Here is a 26,472-nt window from a genome sequence, read left to right as displayed (position 1 = left end):
GATTAGGGCTGAAAACATTTTAATTTCATATATTTATTATAAAACCAAAGTAAATCATTTTTTAATAAAGACTAAAGATGTGTGAAAAGAAAGCAAGTCGAAGTGAATGTTTTGTCATTTGTGAAACTATATTTAACTGCTTTTCAGTTCTTTTAATGCCATCACAACATCTGTTTCAACTGTGTTTGTATAAATCAAGATTATAAAGAGACATTAGTCTTTTATTATGAGTTAACATTATTGTTGTATGTTTGTGTGTTCTTAAGTCTTTGGTAAAGACAACACGATGACCTCTAAGGTCTGTACTTACTGTTCTGACCACTTGATGGCGTCTAAGTATCGCAGTTCACTGCTGTCTGTAACAGAATATCAACTGGATTCTTAAAATGTAGAAACAACTAAGAAGCTCTGAAAACATGTCATAGTTTAAAAGCACTTTACTTTATTTTTCTTTATATTTTTCGTTTTCTCTGGCAATGTGATGTAGCACTGTTTAGTGTGTTTGTGGCAAAACAAATAAAAAATAAAACAACGTACTGCAAAAACTGCGTATTAATAAACACTTTGTATTGATTCTACTGGCGTCTCTGCGTTCTACTGAATTACTATGGCTATTCATATTTTAATTTATTTTCATTTATCACTTCTTTTGTGTGTGTGTGTGCATAAAGAAATCTTTTACTCCTCTGAACAATCCTGGTTTTTTGTATTAACTTGTATTAACTTGTATTTCTCTGCTTTCTCAGGACAAACCGCTTTTACCCCATTCAAAGTCATGGTGGTTAAAGCTTCTGCTGAATGAATAAATATAACCTTAAATGTATTGATTCCTAACATTTTAGGCCTATGCAAAAACTATAAATGTTCAATGTAGCACTTTTGAATTGAACACATATAGACATGGATTGTCTTCTGAGTAATTTAAAAGAGGAATTAGGTGTTATATACATTTAAGTTTAAGGTCTTTTGAGGTTACTGAATGGTCATTACTTGATATTGAAATGTATGTAATAAACACACACTATAAATGACCCCGTTTAACTTGCCCTGGAGTCAACAAGGTCTTGACATGCCCAGAGATCTCGTCTCAATTCTTTCAGTGAAAATAACTCAATGTCCTTGATAAGTACAGTATAATAGTGTTGTCATGGACATGTCTTTCTCTGCAGATGATGAATGCGAAGGGATCAGAAGTCAATGTTAGGTTGTTTTTATAGATCTGGGTGGGGACTGAACATTTAGATCCTTCATTGTCATCATGCAGCAACATTTGTGCTGCGATTCCGGTGTGTAGTGAATAAAATCAAAAGAACTGTTATACCTTTGCAAGGCTACTAAGAAATCATGAGCAGAGATGCTAAGCCAGGATAAAAAAAAGCGTTATATTCTGTGGCAGGCTATATGTGACCAGGTTTAATGCGCTTATGATTTCTTTTACGCCATTTGCTTCCATTGTTTACTTCATTTGTAAGTAACTTTGGATAAAAGCGTCTGCTAAATGACTAAATGTAAATGTTATAGGCCTACTGTATATATATTTATTAAAAAGGATGTTTTGTTACACATGTGATGTTATTACACGGATACTTGCCACATGAGAAAAACTGGTTATGAAATGTTAATTTAAAATATTTATTAGCTCATTTGAACCTAATGCTGACCTTCCGTGAGGAAAAGTCGTTTATTTTGGTTTTAATGTAAGAATCGACATACAGATTTTCTGCACCCGGTCACCGTGTGTTATTAGTTTTGAGAGGTTGTTATCTGGGAATAACGAACCTGCAAATGTCTCAACTGGCCAATCAGAATCAAGCATTCCAACGAGCCGTGTAATAACTTTTATTAAGTCACTAATGTAACTGAAAGTAAAAAACACATTCTCTATGGACAATGAAGGTTTTACTGAACAGGCAACATTCAAGAATCACTGCATTATTGAGACCTTCAGTAAAAACTTGACCTCCAGTGGTTTTTATATTCAAACATTCTTTTATTCTGTATCCAAACACATTCATCTATAAAGTCTTGAAATGAAATCATTACATTAACTGAACAATTTTCAAATAAATGTTTACATGCTCTGAATGATTTGAACCTGGACCCTTAACCACAGATATTCACCTGTTTTACTGACAAAAAGAAACACATGAAAACCGTGAGCTCCACATGTTTGTAGCCGACCAAACCGTCCTGTCTCATCTGCTTCAATGTGATCCAACGTATCGTTCATTCAGACATGTGCACAGGAACAAACCAAGCACATTACAATGAATTCAATCATCATTTCTTAAACATCAATTTATTTCCCCACCTTACAGTAAGGTGACGTTTGATCACAAATGTTTTTCTTGACAGTATTCCATTTCTTTAGAGCTAAAAACAACCAAACCTGCATCTAGAGGACTTTTGATAGCTAATACAATCAAAGGAGTTCACTACATCTACAACACAACTGTTTTAAACTCTTCACACATTCATATCTGCTGGACTTCACAACGCATCGGTATGTCTTTGACAGCTTTAGAAAAAGATTTGACAACGTTTGTACAATACTCCAGTTTTCCATGAACAAGCTCCGTTACATTTTGGACTCGCTGTCAGGGATCTTGGCGTTCTCGCACTCCTGAGAGATGAGCTGGTAAGATTTCTTGGTCTCGTTCTCCTCCACCACAGAGTTTCCAATCTCAGCGTCTATAGAACGCAGCTCGGACAGATGCTCCACAATACCAGCACCAATAGAGTCACCCAAAACATTAGTGGTCGTGCGCAACCGATCTCTAAACATCAGAGAAAGACACAGAGAGAGAAGATTGTTTGTTCCTTGTTTGTTTATCATTCATTTCATTTGTACATTAAAGTGACAGTCGTGTTAAACCTGTGTGAGTTTCTTTCTTCTTCAGAACACAACAGAAGATATTTTGAAGAATGTTGATGATCAAACAACACTGAACTCCGTTGACTCCTGTTGCATGACATTTCTCAAAATATCTGAAGAAAGACTCTCATACAGATTTAAAACACATGAGAGAGAATAAATGTTTTGCTGTAAAGACCACAGGCACTTCCGTTTCTTCTCTTGTTTTATTTTTCTGATCCATCTTTTTCCAACGTAAACTTTCACCCTCTGGACCCCCTCTGTTCCTTAGTGCTGGGGGTCTCTCATAAACCTCACAATAGATCTTCTGTTCTGGACACCGGTGTATAATGTCACAAAAAATACACGATCCAATGTGAAGTCAGTATACAGCAGGAGTATCCTGTACAAATCGTGCTTCAGGTTCTGGAACATTCATTGGTAACAGATGTTAGCAGGCTCGTGTACAACGGGATTATGGGATGTGGAATGTGAAAGACGGAAATCAGTCCAGAGATCTGCATGCATCGCTTAAATGTCTTTCAACAAACACACTTGCTATTGCTTCAGTTGAAATTTCTGATGAATGAATTTCCATGATGTTTACAATCAATTGTGATTTCTTTGTTAAATTTGTTCATTTTATGGCCATCGAAAAAGCAACTAGTAGAGATTATAACTAAAGTTTAGTACTTAGTCCAAATCCAACTGATTCAAATTCCTTCCCTGTGATTGTCAAACTCACATCGGGTCTTTCTTTTGAACTTTCAATGTGGTTTCATACACAAAAACACACATTCACTCGTCATAATACAAGAACATTGTACTCACAGGAACCAATCAACAGCGATGATTAGAGATATGTCATCGGTGGGCAGTCCCACAGAGGTCAGCACTATCACCATGGTAACCAGGCCAGCCTGAGGGATTCCAGCTGCACCAATACTGGCCGCCGTCGCCGTGATGCTGTGACGATACCAAATCATTTCTACTTCATCTTTCAGAATTCAGAACTCACTTTCACAGTAAAAAATCATTGATAAACAGATCTAAGTGATCCGTGAGCACTCGAAAGGGGATTTACCTGATGGTCAAAATCTGTCCAAAGTTCATCTCCATGTCATTGACCTGTGCGATGAAGAGGGCGGCCAGAGCCTCATACAGCGCCGTACCGTCCATGTTAATAGTGGCTCCTACAGGCAGCACGAAGCGCGTCACGCGTTTATCCACACCGTTATTCTCCTCCAGACACTTGAACGTGATGGGCAAAGTGGCAGAGCTACACAGAGACACGGAAGAACATCTGATTAATTCATCTGATTGGAAACAGAAGGAGATCCCCACCATGTACTGTATGTCGATCATAAATTCTATTGATTTTAAACGTGTGAACGCTCACCTGGATGAAGTACCGAGGGCCGTGATGAGGGCCTGCAGAATACCGCCGATGAACACAAACGGGTTTTTTCGTGTCACGAGGAAGTAGAGGAGTGGAAGAACGACGATGGCGTGTATCGACAGACCGATGATGACCGTGATGGTGTACATGCCTAACTGACCGCCCATAACTGATAAATCCTCCATCTCCACGATCTTTCCTGCGATCAGGAACATTATACCCAGCGGAGCGTACCTAAAACACACACCCGCATGTGATCTCTGTCATTCAGTGGAAAACATGACATCGAACCTCATTCAGTGCACATGTTTCATCCTAGAAGAGATTTTCTAGATCAAGGGAAGTATACATGACACCAGAGAATTATTTTGTATCGTTTTCAAAGTCACAAATGGTAGAGTTTAAAATACACATTGTGTTTGATTGAATAAATGTTCAAATATGGTCTCTATTCACAGTGTCTTAGTAGAGCAATTCATTATTCCAACCATCGAGTGGGATTTCAAAGCGTCCATTCATTCTTTTATTGATCATTCACACGGGTGCTTGATAATTCTGCTTAAAAAGCCAAAGGACGGTCATGTGTTTCTGATGTAAAGCAGACGTTTCATGGCTTCATTCATTAGGTCAAAGCTGAGAAGTTTCTCACTGTAAATCACTCACCACATGATAATGGCCACCAGTCTCATAATGGCTTCATTCAGACAGTCGAAGAAGTCTCGAAGCGGTCGGCCCTGCTCTTTCATGCTTCCAATGATGAGACCGAAGCACATGGAGAACACCACCAGACCCAGAGCATTGATTCCATTCACCGTCCCCAGAACCGGAATCACCTCCTCACGTTTGAGTTCATCTGAACCGTTTGTCAAACTGAACAAGCTGTCATTCACCGTAAACTTTACCGTCACCACACGCTTGGCATACTGCGTCTTAAACTGAGACACAAAGCCACACTTTAAGATGAATATTCAGCTAGTGATTTTATTTCATTCTTGTGTTCCAAAATATAGGAAGAAACTGATTGAAAAATCGACATAAAATAACAGATCGTTCACCCAGAAATGAAAGTTCTGTCACCATTTACTCAACTTTGCTTATAACCAGACAGATCACAACACCCATTCAATCCCAAAATAGGAAAAAATACTTGATCTTTTGTTCTGTTGAACACAAAAGCTGATCTTTTGAAGAATGAAGGACAGAAACAGTTCCGGGGCACTTTTGACAAACATTTAGTCATTTTTCCTACTATGGGAGTCAATGGGAGTCGAGATCTGTTTGGTTACAAGCGTTCTTTCAAATCTCTCTCTCTATGTTCATCAGAACAAACACATATAGACACATTTGGAGCAACTTGAGGGTGAGGAAATGGTGAATTTTCATTTTTGAGTGAAGTATCACTTTAATGGAGTTAACAGAATGGAGCGGTTACCTGATGTGTACACGCCTGCACTATATTAGGAGGAAACATATTTCTGTAAAAACAAAGAGAACAAGTTTAAATTAAAAGAGAGATACAGATGTTTTAACCCCTGTAGAGTTCATGTGGTGTCTGTGGTACCTGATGAGATCCAGGAAAGCATCTGCAGGACTAACTTGCTCTATTTTCTCCTGTTTGGTGAATTCGTCTCTGCTTCCTCGTCCCGGATGAATAATGAGGACCATGATGATCCCGATGAAGACGGCGATGACGGTGGTGGTGGTATAATAAACTACAGCTCGCATGCCCATCTTCCCAGAAGAACGACTGTCCAGAGCTGCCATACCTGTCATGGAACATATGACACAACACAAATAAAAAAAGAATTATAAATGAAGGAACGAAGGAAGAAATGAAGGGTTTTAGCTCCCCTCATCCTCTTCATGACCCTCGGACAAAGAGGTCTGGGAACCTCACACACAGGTCATGTTCTGTCTTTCTGCTTCTCTCATTAACTCCTTTTTCCATGGTAACCACGACTTCCCCTGGCGGAGTCTTATAAAGTCTAGTTCTCTAACAATGCAGAGCAATCACCTCACACACACACTCACACACACGCACGCACACTCATACACACTCACACTCACACACACACACACACACACACACAAACACACTCACACACACACACACGCACACACACACAAACACACTCACATACACACACACGCACACACACACAAACACACGCACACACACACACACGCACTCAAACACACTCACACACACACACACACACACACACACACTCACAAACACACTCACAAACACACACACACTCACAAACACACACACACACTCACACACAAACACAAACACACTCACACACACACACACACACACACACACAAACACACCCACACACACACACACGCACACACACACACACACACGCACACACACACACACGCACACACACACACACACACACGCACACAAACACACTCACACACACACACACTCACAAACACACACACTCACAAACACACACACACTCACAAACACACACTCACACACAAACACAAACACAAACACACACACACTCACACATAGATCTCAAAGACAAATTATGTGTGTGTGACCATCACAAAGACGTTTAATAAGCGCTCTCTCTCTCTCTCTTCTCTCTCTCTCTCTCTCTCTCTCTCTCTCTCTCTGTCTCTCTCTCTGTCTCTCTCTCTGTCTCTCTCTCTCTCTGTCTCTCTCTGTCTCTCTATCTCTATCTCTTTCTCTCTCTCTCTCTCTCTCTCTCTCTCTCTCTCTCTCTCTCTCTCTCTCTCTCTCTCTCTGTCTCTCTATCTCTCTCTCTCTCTCTCTCTCTCTCTCTCTCTCTCTCTCTCTCTCCTCTCTCTCTCTGTCTCTCTCTGTCTCTCTATCTCTTTCTCTCTCTCTCTCTCTCTCTCTCTCTATCTGTTCAATCACTTCTTTGTCAGTTGTGACACACTTGCTAAAGGGATTAAAGATCTAGACAAATCCCTACAGCCCATATATCACCCCACACCACGGAGAACACCCTAACAACCACACACTCAAAATAATGTTGGTAAAAAGGGACGATCCTAGCCATTGTGATAATTGCTGATCTGTGTTAATTCCCTCAGGTCATAACATATCAATCTTAAAAAACAATCTCTGTCTTCCTCTCACACACAGCTTGTCGGCTCTTGCAACACAGAATTCTCGACACAATCTGTTCAAATCAAGACCACATCTTGACATCAGAGCAGAATATCTACTGTATGGCCAGAGACGTCTACACTGATGGTTTCATGAGTTTGTGTTTGGCTTTGACAGGTGACGAGCTGTGCCGTTTGTGTGCATCTCCACTGTGTCATTGATATCTTGTGACTGTGAAACCAAGTACAAATCAGCTTCTGTCTGAAGAAAACAACCTTAGTCAACATGACATGGTCACATATCTCTGACTTCATCATCAAGACCTGAATGAAGTTCTCCAGCAAGACTAGAAAGTGATCTCTATATGCCAGCTTGATTTGGTGATGTCCGCCAAAACAAAATACAATCCTATAAGCAATCTATCAATCTAGAAGCCGTTCACCAACACATTCTGTAACTGTATTTCTATGGCACTGCTTCTTCTAGAGAATCTAGAGAAAGCCCAAAAGAGAAAGAGAGAGCCGCTCAAAGAGTCTTTTGTTCATTTCTCCATGTGGTCACTTTGACCCTTGACCTCTAGTCTGTTTGTAAGAACACCATGAAAACACTGACCTCACACACAATCCCACCGGCTCAACCCCTTCAACATAGACAACATACGTTCACCATTCTCATGACCATTTCCAAATCAAAGAGAAAGCGACTGACGCTAAGCGACAGAACAAAGAGTGAAAGTGAAAGACGTGCTGATCTGGGTTCAGTGCGTGTGGTGCCGCTGACCTGTGATCAAACTGGACACCAGTAGAGGGAGCACCAGCATCTGCAGCATTCTCATCAGCAACTCTCCAGGGAAAGAGAAATACTTCACCTCTCGATATGACATTTTAAACGGCCGCAGTCCAAAGCCCAAGATTATACCTGCGACAAAAATAAATGCACAAATCTACACATGATGCAAAAGAAATAAGATCCAGTCACGTTTAAAGGTCCAAGAACAAACGAGCCAGAAGACTTTCTTTGTCTAATCTTACTTGTGTCTTCCACATGAGAAACAGAATTTACACATTCGGGTGTCTTTAGGTTTCTGTTGGGTTATTACTGTATAAAACATCTTTTCACAATGCACAATATTAAAGAAATCAAGAGTACTGAAACCTTTCAACCGTATGTTTGGTCATTCAGGAGGACAGCAGACATTTTAATTGATATACTAATTATAATATGGAACATGATTTAGATTCTTAAAGAAACATCTCAAATGTTTTGTAATATTTAGACAGATACAGATCATTATTAAATCCTATTAATTTCACATCATCTCACCAACGATGACGGCAGCGACTGTGAAGATGACGAAGGCATTCCTCCGTAAGCACCCTTTGACGTCATCGGCCGTGACGTTGCGCACCGCAGCGCGAGCCTGTCGCGACCGCGCGTTGATTCCGTCCCGTAGCTGCTGCGCGCGGCCGCGCTGAAGGCCCGTCTCCCCGTTACTTTGAGTCATGACCGACCCACCAGACGCTTTATATTCCGTTAAACTGCAAACAACAGCAGACCAAAACACATCAAAAACCACCAGAGGAATATTAACGGGTTTACCAGTAGAACATCATTAAATCCTAATGAAAACGACCCATGTTTTACTGGTTTTAAAGGAAGCCTAAATGGATGATAGTTCATGATTTTGTTAACCAGGTTTTAACACTTTCTAAAGAGAAATTCAATCTATTGTAAGTGGTTGCTATGGTGTTATATGTGTTTACTAGCCCAAACCAAAAAGAGCCCACCCTCCCATCTCATTTCTGTGTAGAAACCCAACAGAAAGCATCACAGAAACTCTAATGGTTTCCATTATGAACATTAGCTTGTTTCCAGTAAAACCATTACGAAATTATTTTTGTAGTGTGTTTGAGCATTATTCCAATTGGATTAACCTCCTTGCTGAAAAACACAATAGAAACACAACAGAAACAATTACAGAAATTCTGATGGTTTCCAATAAAACAGCATTATGAACCATTAGCTTTTTTCCATTAAAACCATTACTAAATTATTTTTGTAGTATGTTTTGAGCATTATTCCAATAGGATTTAACATCACACCAATAGAATCCATCACATACCAGGAGAACCATTACAGTTAAAGTACAAATCCCTTTAAAACCACTATAACATCTTTAATGGTTTCTATTGTTTTTTTTCAGCAGAGAATAGAAACCCAACAGAAACAATTACAGAAATTCTGATGGTTTCCATTAAAATACCATTATGGACATTAGCTTTTCCATTAAAAACATGAATAACTTATTTTTGTAGTGTGTTTTGGGCAATATTCCAGTAGTATTGAAAATCCATCACATACTAGAAGAACCATTACAGTTTAGTTGAAGTATTTTGAAATCAATTCAATAATAATAAACACAGAATCCAGTATCTGTGTTAGATAATGATCCCTCACACACACACACACACTGTTTCTTACGCTGTTATACCTGTTGCACACTCAGAGAAACAATGAAAGTGTGGGAAAGCATGTGACTGAGAGACTTCAGGTCAGAACAAGCCTTTGAAACGGAGCCCAGACGCATATGTGCTGAAAACACAAGCAAACACTGAAACTCCACGTGTGCTCTGACCAAACACTGCCCATCTCTCTCTCTCTCTCTCTCTCTCTCTCTCTCTCTCGCTCACCCTCAACAACGACTCACATGGTCTCACAAGAGCTCAAAACAAACCACATACTCACAGAACAGTGAAGGCAGATGATGACTGGACACAAGTGTGCACTTTGAAGGGAAAGAGAAGAGTTTGGAAAAGCGTGGAGGGAGTGTGGAGGATAGATGACGAAGAACCAATAAGAGAGCAGGGGGAGGGAGAGAAGGGGCGGAGCTTGATGAAAGAGAGAGGAGCTCTTTCACTACTGAAGGAGAAGAGGAACTGCCAGCTCAACTGTGGGAGGAGCTTACGAAACACCTCCTCCCTCCCTCCCTCCCTCCTTTTCTTTCTTTATTTCTTTCTTTCTTTCTTTTATTTAGAACATGTAAATAACATTACAGAAAAAACAGGCATGAGTAACATAAACTCCAAAGATGATTAAAGAAAAAATAATAATAATAAAATAAATAAATTAAAAAGAGACATTCACAAGACGCCAAATACAGATTCATAATATCTAACAATAGACATAGCTTTTGAGTTTTTAACAATTTTAAGAGACTTCATGAGTTCGTTAGAGAAAACCTTGTGTAAAGGAGGAGATTTTGACAATCTACATTTATGATCACACATGGGCCAAAAGTGACACAGCTGAAGAAACACAACCACACAAGATGCTCTCTTACACCACATAAATAACTCTACCTTTATTTTATTGAAATACTTTGTGTACTTGTCCTAGCATACTTGTATAGGTCGATATTCACTGTTAACCCGAAAGTATAATTTTAACCTTTATTTTATATAAATACATTTTACACACTCTAATATTTTGAGTTCCTGTAACTAATTCTTACTTTTGCGTTAGTTTAACTTTATTTAATTTCAGAATTAATTTCAGTACCCAGCATGCTTTGCGTGAGACTGCTTTTCGAAATGAAGTGTTCTTTTATGAGTTTTTAGAAAGTAAAAAGCTTTGTTAATGATGAATGTTCATTTATCTTGAAAATTGTGAATAGTTTGTTGTATTTTTGGGGTTATCATCGTTCAGAAGAGTGCTGCTTATGCTCAGGATGTGCGAGGTGCCATGACAGTCGTGTTCAATCACTCTCTGTTAAGGGTGTTTGATAATTGTTGATTCAGCTGAAGTTTACATTTACATTAAGGCATTTGGCAGATGCTTTTATCCAAAGCGACTTGCATTGCATTATCCTATACATTTATACATAGGTATCTGCAATCCCCTGAGATCCAACACACAACGTTGTGTTATTAACACAATGCTCTTACCACTGAGATACAGGAAAGAATCATTAACATGCATGAGTACAACAATCTAAAAACATGATAGTTCTGCTTAAAATTGAGAACATCATAACACAAAAAAACTTTATATAACTTATTACCTCCAGTTTTTGAGTTTCCCAACTTATTTAGGTTTACAGTGTAGTTGAGACCCACTTTTGAGATAATAAAAAACTTTATGGTCTACTTCAAGTTAAACAGTAGTAAACTTTGAGTATACAACTAGTTTGCAAGTGCAGTTTTCTACTCAAAGTACATTAAGAGTAGGTTGTGTATATAAACTCTTTAATTCAATTTATTATTTAAAATGCTCAACAAATGAGTTGAATGAGATAATTCTGTGCTTTTTGTGTTTGGGAAGCAGAGACTCAAGTGAAATCTGGCCAGTGATGAGATAAGAATCTGCTCATTTTCTGAGGTGCTTTGTGTGTAAACACTAACAGATCCATATAATTATTCCTGTGATTTATTTTGCAATGCAAAGTTTAAAGATCATCCGTTGGGTACACACGTTTTAAAAAACAGCAGGTTAAAAATTCTGTCTTGAGCTGTAACAAGTAACAATTAAAAATTTTTTAAAAGGCCTTTGATGTAAATGAAACTTAATATCACAATAATTTGAACTCTCTGTCTCTGGAGATATTTTCGTCCATCTAGTCACACTAGACCAATATAAAGAAAGGGGGCAGTAAAATTTCAAAAACAGAGATAAAAACAAAAGAACAGCAACAAATGATCGGGGAAAGCAGTCGGGAAAACAGACTGAAGAAATGTATGTGATGACCTCTTGAAGAGACGTGAACAGATGAATGGGACGCGGGTGAATGTGAGGTTAAGAAGTCACTTTGATAGACTTCATTATTGTGGGACTCACAGAAGCCCACAGCGGGACGTGAGCAAGTGAGGGGTGTTTTGGGAAATGAGAAAAGGGGACGTCTGAATTACGGGCAAAGTAACCCACCCGTAGATTTGCAGTTTCCATGGACACGATGATGAGGAAGGTGAAGGTCCTCTGTTTTTGTGAGAGGACATGTAGAGTGTGACATCATGGAACACACACACACACACACACGAGGTAGGCAACTTTTAGTGAACAGCGCATGTTTTTACACAATATGACCTCACTAATTCCTCATCATTTTTCTCTCTGCACGTGTTTGTAAATCTGTATGTGAGCTTTTCTTCAGTGGAAGTCAATGTGGTTTAGTATTGTTCTTTCAAATATTTTCTTTTTGTGTTCTTCTGAAGAAAGAAACTCATACATGGTTTGACGTGACATGAGAATAAAGCAAAAAGAAATGAAAGATAATTTAGTATAAATGGGCCAGTAAAGCATACATTTAGTGTTGACCACCAGTGTTGGGCAAGTTACTCTGAAAAGGTCATTAATTACTCGTTACTAATTACATATCCAATTGTGTCATTAGATTACTGTGCAAATTAATCTCTCCAGAAAGTTTGATTAATTAAGTGATTCAAGCATAGACATGAAACGGCTCTTTTAATTCATTCAAATAAATCATTTAAAAGTAATATTATTTACCGACCAAAGTATTACAAAAGTGAAGCAGATTCTAAAGTTAGACTTTGAGTTTATGTCAATTCCACTTTTGCACACACACATATATTACACAAATTATTTAGTTCAATGCATCAAAAGTAACTGTGATTAAATTACAGAATAAACAGGAGTAATCCTTTACTTTTTCAAGGGAAAGTAATTAAATGACAGTAACTAATCACTGAAACCCACCTATTGAACATTAGCTAACTGCATAGCAACACCCTGGCAACCACCTAGTTTTCACAGGAGAACTTTGCTTTTCTTTGTTAGATCTTAAGATCACGTTGAGTCTGAGCGAGGGTTTGGAGAAGGCCGTGTCTGTGTGATGTCTCTTAGAGCGGTGAGACAGGGTGGGGGTATCCCCGGGGAGCGGGCTGTATTCGGGGCAGGTGATGCGATCCGTTCTCTTGTCTCCCCTCCAGAGAACAGATACAGTGGGAACTCTGGGAGTTCAGGGCCGTCTTTGTGTTTGTGTGGTATTGTGAGGTGGGGTTCCCAGGATCGGGCTTCAAACAGAAGCGTCCCACGCTCGCAGGACAAGCATAGCTCACTACATTTGCTCTCATAAACACGCTGATTCTGGACCAGTTGTCACGCTTGCCATCACTGCCAGCACTAGTTGGATGTCGGAGAAGGTTTTCTGTGTCATTTCTTTGGTGTATTTGAGAGATTTCATCACACAGTAGCAGTCACGTGTGTGTGGACACACCTGCTAATTCTTTCATGATGATTGTGAAACACATTCAATCATACTATAACGCAGAATAAAGACATTATCTGAAATATAAATTAGATCTAGAACGACAGACGTCGATGGTGTTAGTTCTGCACACATGACTGTGAGAGGGGCATTTGGGATTCAATATTTCAGGGGTTCCCAAATGAAAACCCTAACCCGGACGGATCCATCTTGGGGGGTCTCACAGTATTAAAGGAGTTTTCATGACAGCTGCCTTCTCTTCACAGCAAAACTCAACCATTCATTCAACAACATTTTGTATTAGTCTACAAAAATACATTTCAGGTTTTTATGCATTTGACTTTAAATTAAATTGATTAAAAAATATATTTTTAAAATTGTCTGTGCTTTTCACTGATCTTCAACACATGCACAACCAGACATGCCAGATATTTACCCAAAACAGGATTTCATGTCGGTGTGGAGCTAATCTGAAACTGGTTATTGTGTCGGCAAGAATGATTTCTAATGATCAGACTGTCTGGTGCCAAGCGTTGAATCCGGATCAGATGCAGCGGCTTTTGTGATCAGCGTGATTTAGGTTTCTCTCGCTGACAAGAGAGTTCCTTCACTTTTAAATGAGCTGGTTTTATGTATTTCATATAATAATCCAACACTCACAATAGAGCTTGACAATAAAGCGAATATAAAGGCGGACGGTGTAACAATAGGAGTTAAAGAGCTTTGTGTGGTTTCTAATTTCTGTACACTGCCGTGGGAATGAATAAACAGCTACAGATGGCTTACACCAGCACTACAGAGATGAAATATGAAACAAAATTTAAATGTTTAAAATCACAAGTTACTTCATAAGTGCGCCGGCCAAATCAAGGATGAAGACAAAATGTCCAATAGCGCCACCCAGTGGACAACAGACATTCCAATGGTTTTCAGTACAATTCTCATCATTGCCCATCAGCTGTTAACATTTACATTGATGCATTTATCCAAAGCGACATGCATGTCATGTAAGACCATCATTTTACCATAGTAAAGTAAATGAGATATGGCAAGCTGAATTAGCTTTTAATCATTCTCAGGATATGAATTTTTGATTTCAAGAATTATATTTTTACTAGTGAAAACTATAAATCAAGTATAGAATTTCTACAAATTTTCTAGTAAAAAACTAAAATTTTGATATCAATAATGGAGTGGTCACTAGTGATATCAAGAATTGAATTACTACATGTAAAAATGGCAATTTCTGATATCAATAATTCAATTTTCACTAGTGACAATGTTAATCCTTGATATCAATAAGCCATTTTAGATATCTACAATTACTCTAAGATTTATTGAAATCTGAAATCTATTTCCTGATATCAGAAATCTTTACAGATCATTTAAACTGGTGAAAATGACATTATTGATATCAGGAATTAACATTTTTACTAGTAACAAGTTAATTGTTGATATAAAAAATTATCATATTGTTTTTTCTAACAATTACATTTCTGATATCTGAAATACGATTTTTAACATTTTAGAAATAAATTATTGAAATCTGTAATTGAATGGCAGTCTATTGAGATTTTTTCATAGTAATGCAATTACAGATATCAAGAATTACGTTTTTTACTAGTTGAAATTCAATTTTTGATATCTGCGAGTGATGACGTCATTTTTTATATCAAGAATTCACATTTTTATTAGTGCATGTAATTACTGATATCAAAAATAGTTATTGTTACTAGTAGAAATTCTATTCTTGATGACTTAAAGTAAAATGTTATTGTTGATATCAAAGATTCCTGTCCTGAGAATGATTAAAAGCTAATTCGGCTTGCCATAAATGAGATCCTCTCTTACCATCACTAAGAGTTTATCCACCGGCAGCGCAGTGAGATCACAGGACACAGATGGCTTCTCTAAGCACCATCACACCTGTTACCTTCACAATCCTGCTACATATGAATGAAGATGGAGGTGCCAGGTGTGAACGCTCAGGACTGGATCCGGTCTCTGGATGTGATGGTGGACACAGAGACCGATGACTGGGAGTTTTGTGTGAGGTTACTGGAGAACCTGAGTTTGGATGTGATGGTCTCAGTGCTGCTGGAGGACTGGACGGTGTGTGTTCAGCTGCTGGGATCATTGTGGGCAGAAGATCTCTCAGACTGGGTCTTTCTGAACCTCTAGACAGGACCTGCTAATCTAATTCAACAAAACAACGTTTGACAGGATTCCAGTGCAAGAAAACATTGTTGAGGTGTTGGTAATGTTCATTATTTATCGGTATAACACATGATTGTACATGTTTTTCTGCCACATTACGCGATCTTTAACAAACAGTGATTTACGTTACTAACGCGATGAGTTAAAAAGTCTGCGTGACGTAAAACTACAGATCCCGTGACGCACCGCGCAAACAGGAAGTGCTCCGCTCGGTTACGTGTTCGTCTGGAGGTTCTGTACACAAATACCACGGGCTGCTTAAATTACACCACGAGATGTAATTCTTGTCATAAACCGGACCCGAAGACTTTCTCCAGATAGCCCAGAGTCTGCATTTACACGTGAGTGATCGTCCGTGGGTTTCTAAACATGTAACAGTCGATCAGAAGATGAACTGTAGTGCTAAAGTCGTCCTCCTGTAGCTGTGACAGCGAGGCTTTTATATGTGCTCACGTCACGCGGCGCTGCGCCCATCAAAATATCGCGGGAACAGGCTTATTCGTTGGCTTTTGACTTGTTCTCGCGGTATTTTCATGTCATGCGCCGATCGGTCTGCGCAGTGCCGTTTGAAGTCGAACAGCTTTTGGCAACAGGCTGCTTTTATTTACGCAATAACTACGTGTCATGAAATGAATCCTTATCCAACATTATAAAGCGTTTTAAATGTCTAAACCATCCTGTTTCAATGGCCTGATAATCCGGCTCCAGGATGGTATAGTTTAGACAGTTCGTGTCCAGTTTCATCGTTTTTATAGCTAATAATTATCTTTTAAACATATATTCCGTTGAAATGTATTAAACCACTTGAAATATTTCCAAGTGCTTTTTTGACTATTGTTTCTATTCTGATCAAAGTGTTTTGGTCTTTCCTATGCATAATCATATAGAGCTTTATTTGATCAATCGGTTTTACAGTGAAGTTCATTCATTATTTATGTGCCTTATATCACCGCATGTTGTTGTTGTTGTTGTTGTGTTCACACAGAACCTGTGTTGATGGTTTTGTCTGCGTGAGAGAGAAACACTGGCCGGGTGAGGATGAGCGGAGCGGCTCTCGCGCTGGAGGTCGTGGTGGTCTTCTTCCTCGCTCTCTTTCTCCTTCATCGCTATGGCGATTTCCGTAGACAGCACAGGATGGTTCTGTTCGCCACCCTCCTCGCCTGGTTCCTGTGTTTCCTCATCGTCTTCATCCTCCCGCTGGACGTCACCACGGTAAGACGCGCCGGATCGACAGATCTTAAATGTATGAATGTTGTCTACAAAGAAAAGAAGCTCTATGTGGGATGATCTGGCTCGATCAAGCCTATTTTCTTCACACCTCCCTGAGACGTGTTGCTGTAATCCACAGACGATCTATAACCAGTGTAAGATCGATAACCAGGTGCATCACAAGGCCAGCGACCCTTTCAGTCTCCAGAACTCCTCCAACTCTTCAGTGCATCCAACACAAAGGTAAGAAAAGACGTTTGCTCTGGTGTTATGTGTACGTATGTGTGTAAGTGTGCTCTTGGGAGTTTAATGTTTACATTAACTTCTCAACTGATCGTAGAGTACCGAAGACTTGTTTTAAACACTGGAGTTACATCCCGGATGGAATTCTGCCGGTGTTCTGGAGGGTTGTGTACTGGACGTCACAGTTCCTCACCTGGTACGAGACCTACCGTGAGCTCTGAGGTTCTTCTATAGAAGACCACTGAACATTCATAGAACAACATATTTAACACACCCTTTCTGTTTATTATCCTGCGATATGGACATTACTTTGACACAGTCGGCAGAGTAAATAGTTTGTGAATGTTGTTGTTTGTATGCACACAGGCTGTTAATTCCCTTCATGCAATCGTACGCACGCTCAGGAGGTTTCTCCATCTCGGGGAAGATTAAAACGGCACTCATAGAAAACGCCATCTATTACGGCACCTACCTGCTCATCTTCTGCTCTCTGCTCATCTACGTCGCCGTCAGTCCGCAGTGGCACCTCTCCTGGTTTGTGTCCCGCCCACTTCTTTACCTTTCAGCCAATCAAAACACTCGATAGAATGACTGATCGTGTATCTTATGCGTGCCGCAGGTATGACTTACGGACCATCGGCATCACGGCAGCTAATACCTGGGGTCTGTTCCTGCTGGTGCTGTTGCTAGGATACGGCTTGGTGGAAATCCCGCGCTCTTATTGGAGGGCGTCGTGCCACGGGCATCTGCTGACAAAGACGTATTTTAAAGCGGCGAAACTGATGACGGAGAAAGCGGATGCCGAGGAAAACCTGGAAGATGTGATGGAGGTGAGGAGTTCTCCGTTGAAGAGGATGTCAGTGGCATCGTTTCTAAACGTGACGTTTGATGTAACACGAATATAACATCTTACTGAAATGACGTCTCGTTCACAGGATGTCAGAACAGTCAGTGAGACGATCAAATACAACCATCCTCTGAGAAAATGCATCGATACTATCCTGAATAAGGCAAGTCGGCCTTTTCTTTTCTGTCATGCTCATCTTACCTGTGACCTGTGATATTGTGTGTAACACAAGCCGCGTGTCGTCATCAGTGTCCTGTCGAATATCAGGAGAAGATGAACAGAAACATGGACGACTATGAAGACTTTGATGATAAAGGAAATCCTTATCCTAGTAAAAAGAGTTTAGTCAAACTACATAAACAGGTAAACAATCCACATGCAAGTCACATTTATGCTTTTTCTCATGTTCGGTGAAACATGTTTTCATAGGGTTGTTTCCCAGAGGCGCAGCCGTTTCATTCAAAGGAAAAACTACGATAAGACTTTTATGCCGTGTTTACACTTGACTTCTTTTTTGAAGCCGTAACGTGTGTTTTACATTATGTTCCTTTGGAGTGAACCATGTTTTCAAAAAAGTCCTGAGCGCTTCACCGGTGTCTTCTTTGTAGTGAAGAGCGTCTTCTGAGGTTGAAAAAGTTCGGTGCGAGGAACGTGATTGGTCGAGAAGGCTCAAACTCTAATTTTTTTTAATGCAGGCCGAAACGCCCTCTGGAGCATAGTTTTGTCTCAATGTCAGTTTAATTTTCACTTAATAATGCTATCTTTGAACTGTGCCGGCTGCAAGTGTTTTTATTTTTTGGAAAAAAGTGTCATTGTCAACTTTTTCTTGTCACATGTGAACACGCCCTAATACTGTTAAAAAGATAACATTTTAAATTGTCTAATGTGACTCAAACAAAAACATTGTCATTGTGTTTACGTGTCAGGTGATTTATGCGGTTCAGAGGCATAACCGCACTTACGTTCAGTGGCAGATTCTATTAGACGAGGCGTTTCATTTAGAGGATGTGGCCCAAAATGAGACCAGCTCCACCCATCAGTTCAGTCACAGCTTCCCGTCAGCAGAACCGTCGGGATGGATCAGCAGATATCTGTACACGCCTGCTGTGGGTGAGGAAAACAATCACATGACACAAGACTTTATTATCGTGTACCTGAGCACTCGTGAGAGTAAAAACCTCTCTCTCTCTCTCTGTGTGTGTGTGTGTAGAGTGGTACTGGGAGTGTGTGTTCCGGCGCTGGTGTTATCGTGTTCTGGCGGTGGTTTTGTGTGTGTTCTCGGCAGCGGTGGTCTGGTCTGAATGTACCTTCTTCAGCACACAGCCCGTCCTGTCGCTCTTCGCCGTCTTCATCCAACTCGCAGAGAGAGAATACAATTACGTTTACATTGAGGTGAGAGAGAGTGTCACATGACCACAGTTTCATTCACACAGGCACACTGATTGGTCAACACAATCTGTTTATCCAATCAGAATCTTGTAAAGACATCATTTTGTGCATTCACTTTAAAGAAAGCTTTTAAAGAAGTGTTTTGTTTTTTTCTTCTGTCCACCAGATGGCGTGTTTTGTAACCATATTCTTCCTGTGTTACTGCGTGTACTCCACTGTGTTCAGAATCCGAGTTTTTAACTATTATTATCTGGCTCCTCATCACCAGACGGACGCTTACAGCCTGCAGTTCAGCGGAATGTATGACACAAACAAGCAAAACATCTGAGATTTCATTCAAAGTCGGATCAGAACTCTGTGTGTAATTGTTTTTGTTATGCAGGTTATTTTGTCGCTTGACTCCTCCGCTGTGTCTGAATTTTTTGGGTGTGATTCATATGGACTCCACCATCTCACATCAGCAGAGACAACAAACAGCGTACACTTCAGTAAGACACACACAGTATACACTTCAGTAAGACACACACAGTATACACTTCAGTAAGACACACACAGTATACACTTCAGTAAGACACACAGACGCACACACACACAGTATACACTTCAGTAAGACACACACAGTATACACTTCAGTAAGACACACACAGTATACACTTCAGTAAGACACACACAGTATACACTTCAGTAAGACACACACAGTATACACTTCAGTAAGACACACACAGTATACACTTCAGTAAGACACACACACACAGTATACACTTCAGTAAGACACACACAGTATACACTTCAGTAAGACACACACAGTATACACTTCAGTAAGACACACAGACGCACACACACACAGTATACACTTCAGTAAGACACACACAGTATACACTTCAGTAAGACACACACAGTATACACTTCAGTAAGACACACACAGTATACACTTCAGTAAGACACACACAGTATACACTTCAGTAAGACACACACAGTATACACTTCAGTAAGACACACACAGTATACACTTCAGTAAGACACACAGACGCACACACACACAGTATACACTTCAGTAAGACACACACACACACACACACACACAGTATACACTTCAGTAAGACACACACAGTATACACTTCAGTAAGACACACACAGCATACACTTCAGTAAGACACACACAGTATACACTTCAGTAAGACACACACAGTATACACTTCAGTAAGACACACACAGTATACACTTCAGTAAGACACACACAGTATACACTTCAGTAAGACACACACAGTATACACTTCAGTAAGACACACAGACGCACACACACACAGTATACACTTCAGTAAGACACACACAGTATACACTTCAGTAAGACACACACAGTATACACTTCAGTAAGACACACACAGTATACACTTCAGTAAGACACACACACACAGTATACACTTCAGTAAGACACACACAGTATACACTTCAGTAAGACACACACAGTATACACTTCAGTAAGACACACAGACGCACACACACACAGTATACACTTCAGTAAGACACACACAGTATACACTTCAGTAAGACACACACAGTATACACTTCAGTAAGACACACACAGTATACACTTCAGTAAGACACACACAGTATACACTTCAGTAAGACACACACAGTATACACTTCAGTAAGACACACACAGTATACACTTCAGTAAGACACACACAGTATACACTTCAGTAAGACACACAGACGCACACACACACAGTATACACTTCAGTAAGACACACACACACACACACACACACAGTATACACTTCAGTAAGACACACACAGCATACACTTCAGTAAGACACACACAGTATACACTTCAGTAAGACACACACAGTATACACTTCAGTAAGACACACAGTATACACTTCAGTAAGACACACACAGCATACACTTCAGTAAGACACACACAGTATACACTTCAGTAAGACACACACAGCATACACTTCAGTAAGACACACACAGCATACACTTCAGTAAGACACACACAGCATACACTTCAGTAAGACACACACAGCATACACTTCAGTAAGACACACACAGTATACACTTCAGTAAGACACACACAGCATACACTTCAGTAAGACACACACAGCATACACTTCAGTAAGACACACACTGTATACACTTCAGTAAGACACACACAGCATACACTTCAGTAAGACACACACAGTATACACTTCAGTAAGACACACACAGCATACACTTCAGTAAGACACACACAGCATACACTTCAGTAAGACACACACAGCATACACTTCAGTAAGACACACACAGTATACACTTCAGTAAGACACACACAGCATACACTTCAGTAAGACACACACAGCATACACTTCAGTAAGACACACACAGCATACACTTCAGTAAGACACACACAGCATACACTTCAGTAAGACACACACAGTATACACTTCAGTAAGACACACACAGTATACACTTCAGTAAGACACACACAGTATACACTTCAGTAAGACACACACAGCATACACTTCAGTAAGACACACACAGTATACACTTCAGTAAGACACACACAGCATACACTTCAGTAAGACACACACAGTATACACTTCAGTAAGACACACAGACGCACACACACACAGTATACACTTCAGTAAGACACACACAGTATACACTTCAGTAAGACACACACAGCATACACTTCAGTAAGACACACACAGCATACACTTCAGTAAGACACACACAGTATACACTTCAGTAAGACACACACAGCATACACTTCAGTAAGACACACACAGCATACACTTCAGTAAGACACACACAGCATACACTTCAGTAAGACACACACAGCATACACTTCAGTAAGACACACACAGTATACACTTCAGTAAGACACACACAGCATACACTTCAGTAAGACACACACAGCATACACTTCAGTAAGACACACACAGCATACACTTCAGTAAGACACACACAGCATACACTTCAGTAAGACACACACAGTATACACTTCAGTAAGACACACACAGTATACACTTCAGTAAGACACACACAGTATACACTTCAGTAAGACACACACAGCATACACTTCAGTAAGACACACACAGTATACACTTCAGTAAGACACACACAGCATACACTTCAGTAAGACACACACAGTATACACTTCAGTAAGACACACAGACGCACACACACACAGTATACACTTCAGTAAGACACACACAGTATACACTTCAGTAAGACACACACAGTATACACTTCAGTAAGACACACAGACGCACACACACACAGTATACACTTCAGTAAGACACACACAGTATACACTTCAGTAAGACACACACAGCATACACTTCAGTAAGACACACACAGTATACACTTCAGTAAGACACACACAGCATACACTTCAGTAAGACACACACAGCATACACTTCAGTAAGACACACACAGCATACACTTCAGTAAGACACACACAGCATACACTTCAGTAAGACACACACAGTATACACTTCAGTAAGACACACACAGTATACACTTCAGTAAGACACACACAGTATACACTTCAGTAAGACACACACAGCATACACTTCAGTAAGACACACACAGTATACACTTCAGTAAGACACACAGTATACACTTCAGTAAGACACACACACACACACACACACACAAATGGATTCGTGTCAGTATCATTAGTCTAATAACCCACACCACTAACATGCCAAATTGAAAAAAGAAATAAACAAAACAATCTCTCTCTCTCTCTCTCTCTCTCAGATAATGGGATCCATGCAGGTTTTGTCTTTCATTGCTAATGGATTTTATATTTATTACCCGATGCTGATCGTTCTGCTCTGCATCGCCACATACTTCAGGTGACATTCATTCACACATTCTGCTGTTTAAAAGTGAATCATCTAGGATCATGAATGTGTAATGTGGGGTTTTTTTTCAGTTTGGGTGCCCGCTGTCTGAATCTGTTGGGTTTTCAGCAGTTTATGGGTGAGAATGATCTGACCTCTGACCTGGTGGATGAGGGGAGAGAACTCATCCGTAGAGGTAAGATTTCACTTGTCATAATCCACGTCTTGTTTTCTTCATGCCAATCTGTTTTCTGTGGAGAAAAAAAGCATAAAATGACATTTTAAAATGAATTCTGCAGAGAGGAGGAAACGCCAGAGAACAGAAGACGGAGAGAACAGACGCAGAGTGAGTGTGTGTGTGTGAGATGTGTGTTCAGGTCATCATGAATTGAACTGAACGTCATGACTCTGTGTGTGTGTGTCAGGAGTGGAGGGAGCGTTACAGTGAACACTCGGAGCGATACTCAGGGAGGAGCAGAAGCACATACTCCGAGCTGAAAGAGTCTGACGGCTCCAGTACAGACACATGCAGAGGTCAGAACAACACATCAACACCTCTTTAATATTCTCTCTTTACATCAACATGAGTTCACTTATATTACCGATGTCATGTCACAAAGCACTGCATTCTGGGATTGAATTGGACACAAGGACCAAATCTGACACACGTTTCAAGTGATCATCATGAAGGGAACTGTGTGTTTGTGTACAGGTCAGACTCGTAGAGATCGCCGTGACAAGACTGAATTACTGCAGGATGTGGAGCCATTAGACTTCAATGAAGATGAACCGCTGGAGACCGAAGACAGGAGGTCTGAATTACAAAATTCGGACTTAATTCAAATAAATAATAAATAACTACATAAACTATTTTTATTAACTGTACAAAGTATATCAAACGTGAGAAGGATACATTGAAGGATACATTTTAAACTTTGACGTATCATTTTTTTGTCTCTTCCACTAGAGGTCTTCTCGGGTCCAAAGATCTTTACCCGACCTGAAATGACCCGAATCACTTTTACCCGAACCCGGGATGCCAATTTTTTAAAGCCCCGAACCCGAGACAGACCCGATAACGTTAGACACGAGTCCGACCCGACCCATCGTTTTTTTTTCAAACTCGACTAGACCTAAATGTAAACTTTATTACGGGTCAGCTGTTGCTAAGTGGACCCGTGAAGACTTGTAGCTTCCACTACTGAAAATATTACACACAGTATTTAGTTCAATTACATCAGAAGTGACTACAATTAAATTACAGAAAAAATGAGAGTAATCCCCTTTCAAGGGAAAAGTAATTAAATGACAGTAACTCATTGCTCAGTTACTAGTTATACCCAACACTGACGCGCATGGCGAGCTATAAAACTATGAGAAAACCGATCCTAACTTTTATCTTCGTAGCAAAATCTCACGTGGCCCGTCAGCGTGTTGTTTTTCTTATTTTATTGATGTCGGAGATTCCGTGATATGGTCACTGTAGCGTATACTTTGAGTTAATCCATGTTTCTCTTAAATATGCAGTTTGAGTTAACAGAGCTCATAAACAGCTGTAGCCCCTCTTGAAATGAATAGATGCTTGGACCCGTAACGGTATTCCTTACGTCACCACTTAACAACCGATAGAAAATCAATCAAAAGACGTATTATTGGTGAACAAGGTTGACATTTGCATGGACTAATCTAAACTGTGCAAATGATGTTTTGTGTAAGGTGTCCAGTGAGTTTATTGGCTGTTCTGTCTCTGTGTTTGTCTGCCTGTAGGTACGCAGGAGGTCATTACCTGTCCACCTCTGCATCTCGCTCTCGCATCTTTGATGATGTATGAAAAGAAGGAGGACAAAATTCAAACTCTTTGCACTTTTTTATCTTCATACTCTTCTAGAAGAATCCAGTGAGGGACGGCAGCTTGAATGGTTTAAGTGTGTCTTTCTGTAACGTGTTTATCTGTTTGTGTGTGTGTGTGTGTGTGTACACGGACTTCTCATTGCCTCCTGATAAAACACACACACATTCTTCACTTTTTTCAGTGAAGTGGCAGTCTTCTGTATTACAGGTCGTGGCTGAAAAGAGAAGAAAGAAATAAGAGTTGTTTTCTGTTTTGCGGTTTATAGATTGTATTTAGAAATATAATCGAGTTTATAGATTTTGAATTGAAAGAAGGGAATTTTTGGTTTGAATCCAGTCAGGATTTGGGTCACTTGAATATGTTGTCTGCACTACATTTAACATTCAGTCTTGTGTGACCTGCTTTGACCTCTGACCTTTCACAACTTGATCTGGACAATTATTTGATGATCAAACAATGAAGGATTGTGAACATGCACACGATTGCTGCTTTTTTTCTTTAATCAGTTATGTTGTATTTATTACAAACGATTGTTTTCATGAATGAATATTAAACAGCTCCTCAGTGCTTCTGAATGATACTGAAGGGTGATTTGCCCTTAAATTCCTTACTCTTATTTTTAGGTTTGTTTGGGTGTTCAAATCCTCAAATAAAGATGATGTGTGTTTGAGACACTCGCAGTGTGTTGGCAGAAAATGTATAATGGCCTTTGGTTATAGTGACTTTTTTACCATAGTTGTACTGCAAATGTCATGGTTAAACTTTGGTTCCTGTAGTGAGACAACTTGTGGTCACTATGGTTTAACTTCAACAAATATTAACATAACATCAGTGACCTTATTCAAAATATATATTTATAAAATATTGCTGCAGTGAAACTCAAAAGCTGACAGCTGTACATCTTTAGAAGGAATTGTTTTAAAAAAATTATCTGCAAATAACATTGGTAAAGGGAAACAATGGCTTGAAGGGAGAGAAATGTACGTACAATACACCGATGTAAAGGCTGATAAATCGGATTTATTGCAATTGTAATCAACTATTCAATGTTTATTCTTTATACATGATGTAGATCTACCTATTATAATATACTTTACCTTTTCATCAGGTCCAAATACTAAAAAAAGCATTAAATGAAGTTATAGATTTACAAAATATCTGCACTGGTTTCAGTCAACCAAGACTGAAAACTAATATTCTTAGAATGGCTCTTAGGATCACAACACAGCAGCATATTTACAACAAAACCTTCAATCTGACATCGACTGTAGGGCTGGGAATCCATTCCCTTAAAGAATCCTTTAAA

General features: G+C 39.6%; 2 protein-coding genes across 4 annotated transcripts; one reads left to right on the top strand and one right to left on the bottom strand.

The window, feature by feature from the left end:
* Nucleotides 1-1,824: 1,824 nt before the first annotated feature.
* On the bottom strand, nt 1,825-15,718 carry slc1a3a (solute carrier family 1 member 3a). Of its 2 annotated transcripts, none has more exons than XM_079474581.1 (10): nt 10,096-10,273; nt 8,674-8,888; nt 8,131-8,268; nt 5,815-6,019; nt 5,686-5,728; nt 4,917-5,188; nt 4,254-4,487; nt 3,939-4,133; nt 3,686-3,820; nt 1,825-2,777 (listed from the first exon to the last, which is right to left on the bottom strand). In XM_079474581.1, exons 2-10 carry the CDS (start codon nt 8,852-8,854, stop codon nt 2,579-2,581), a joined length of 1,602 nt encoding a protein of 533 aa, XP_079330707.1. In that variant the 5' UTR covers nt 8,855-8,888; nt 10,096-10,273; the 3' UTR covers nt 1,825-2,578. The 2 variants fall into 2 exon arrangements, with proteins under 2 accessions (XP_079330707.1, XP_079330708.1); XM_079474582.1 differs by lacking the exon at nt 10,096-10,273 and adding an exon at nt 15,425-15,718 and having other exon boundaries at nt 1,975-2,777.
* On the top strand, nt 15,412-25,898 carry lmbrd2a (LMBR1 domain containing 2a). Of its 2 annotated transcripts, none has more exons than XM_079474565.1 (18): nt 15,412-16,131; nt 16,776-17,002; nt 17,139-17,242; nt 17,340-17,438; nt 17,609-17,776; nt 17,862-18,072; nt 18,178-18,252; nt 18,339-18,452; nt 19,016-19,199; nt 19,300-19,481; nt 19,645-19,778; nt 19,861-19,966; nt 23,229-23,326; nt 23,407-23,510; nt 23,614-23,660; nt 23,740-23,848; nt 24,027-24,126; nt 25,082-25,898. In XM_079474565.1, the coding sequence occupies exons 2-18, from the start codon at nt 16,829-16,831 to the stop codon at nt 25,143-25,145; spliced, it is 2,073 nt and encodes a 690-aa protein (XP_079330691.1). In that variant the 5' UTR covers nt 15,412-16,131; nt 16,776-16,828; the 3' UTR covers nt 25,146-25,898. The 2 variants fall into 2 exon arrangements, with proteins under 2 accessions (XP_079330691.1, XP_079330692.1); XM_079474566.1 differs by having other exon boundaries at nt 15,528-15,824.
* The last annotated feature ends 574 nt before the right edge of the window (nt 25,899-26,472 follow it).

The sequence above is a fragment of the Barbatula barbatula genome (assembly GCF_947034865.1).
Source record: "Barbatula barbatula genome assembly, chromosome: 2".
NCBI lineage: Eukaryota > Metazoa > Chordata > Actinopteri > Cypriniformes > Nemacheilidae > Barbatula > Barbatula barbatula.
This window is presented reverse-complemented; position numbering and strand designations above follow the sequence as displayed.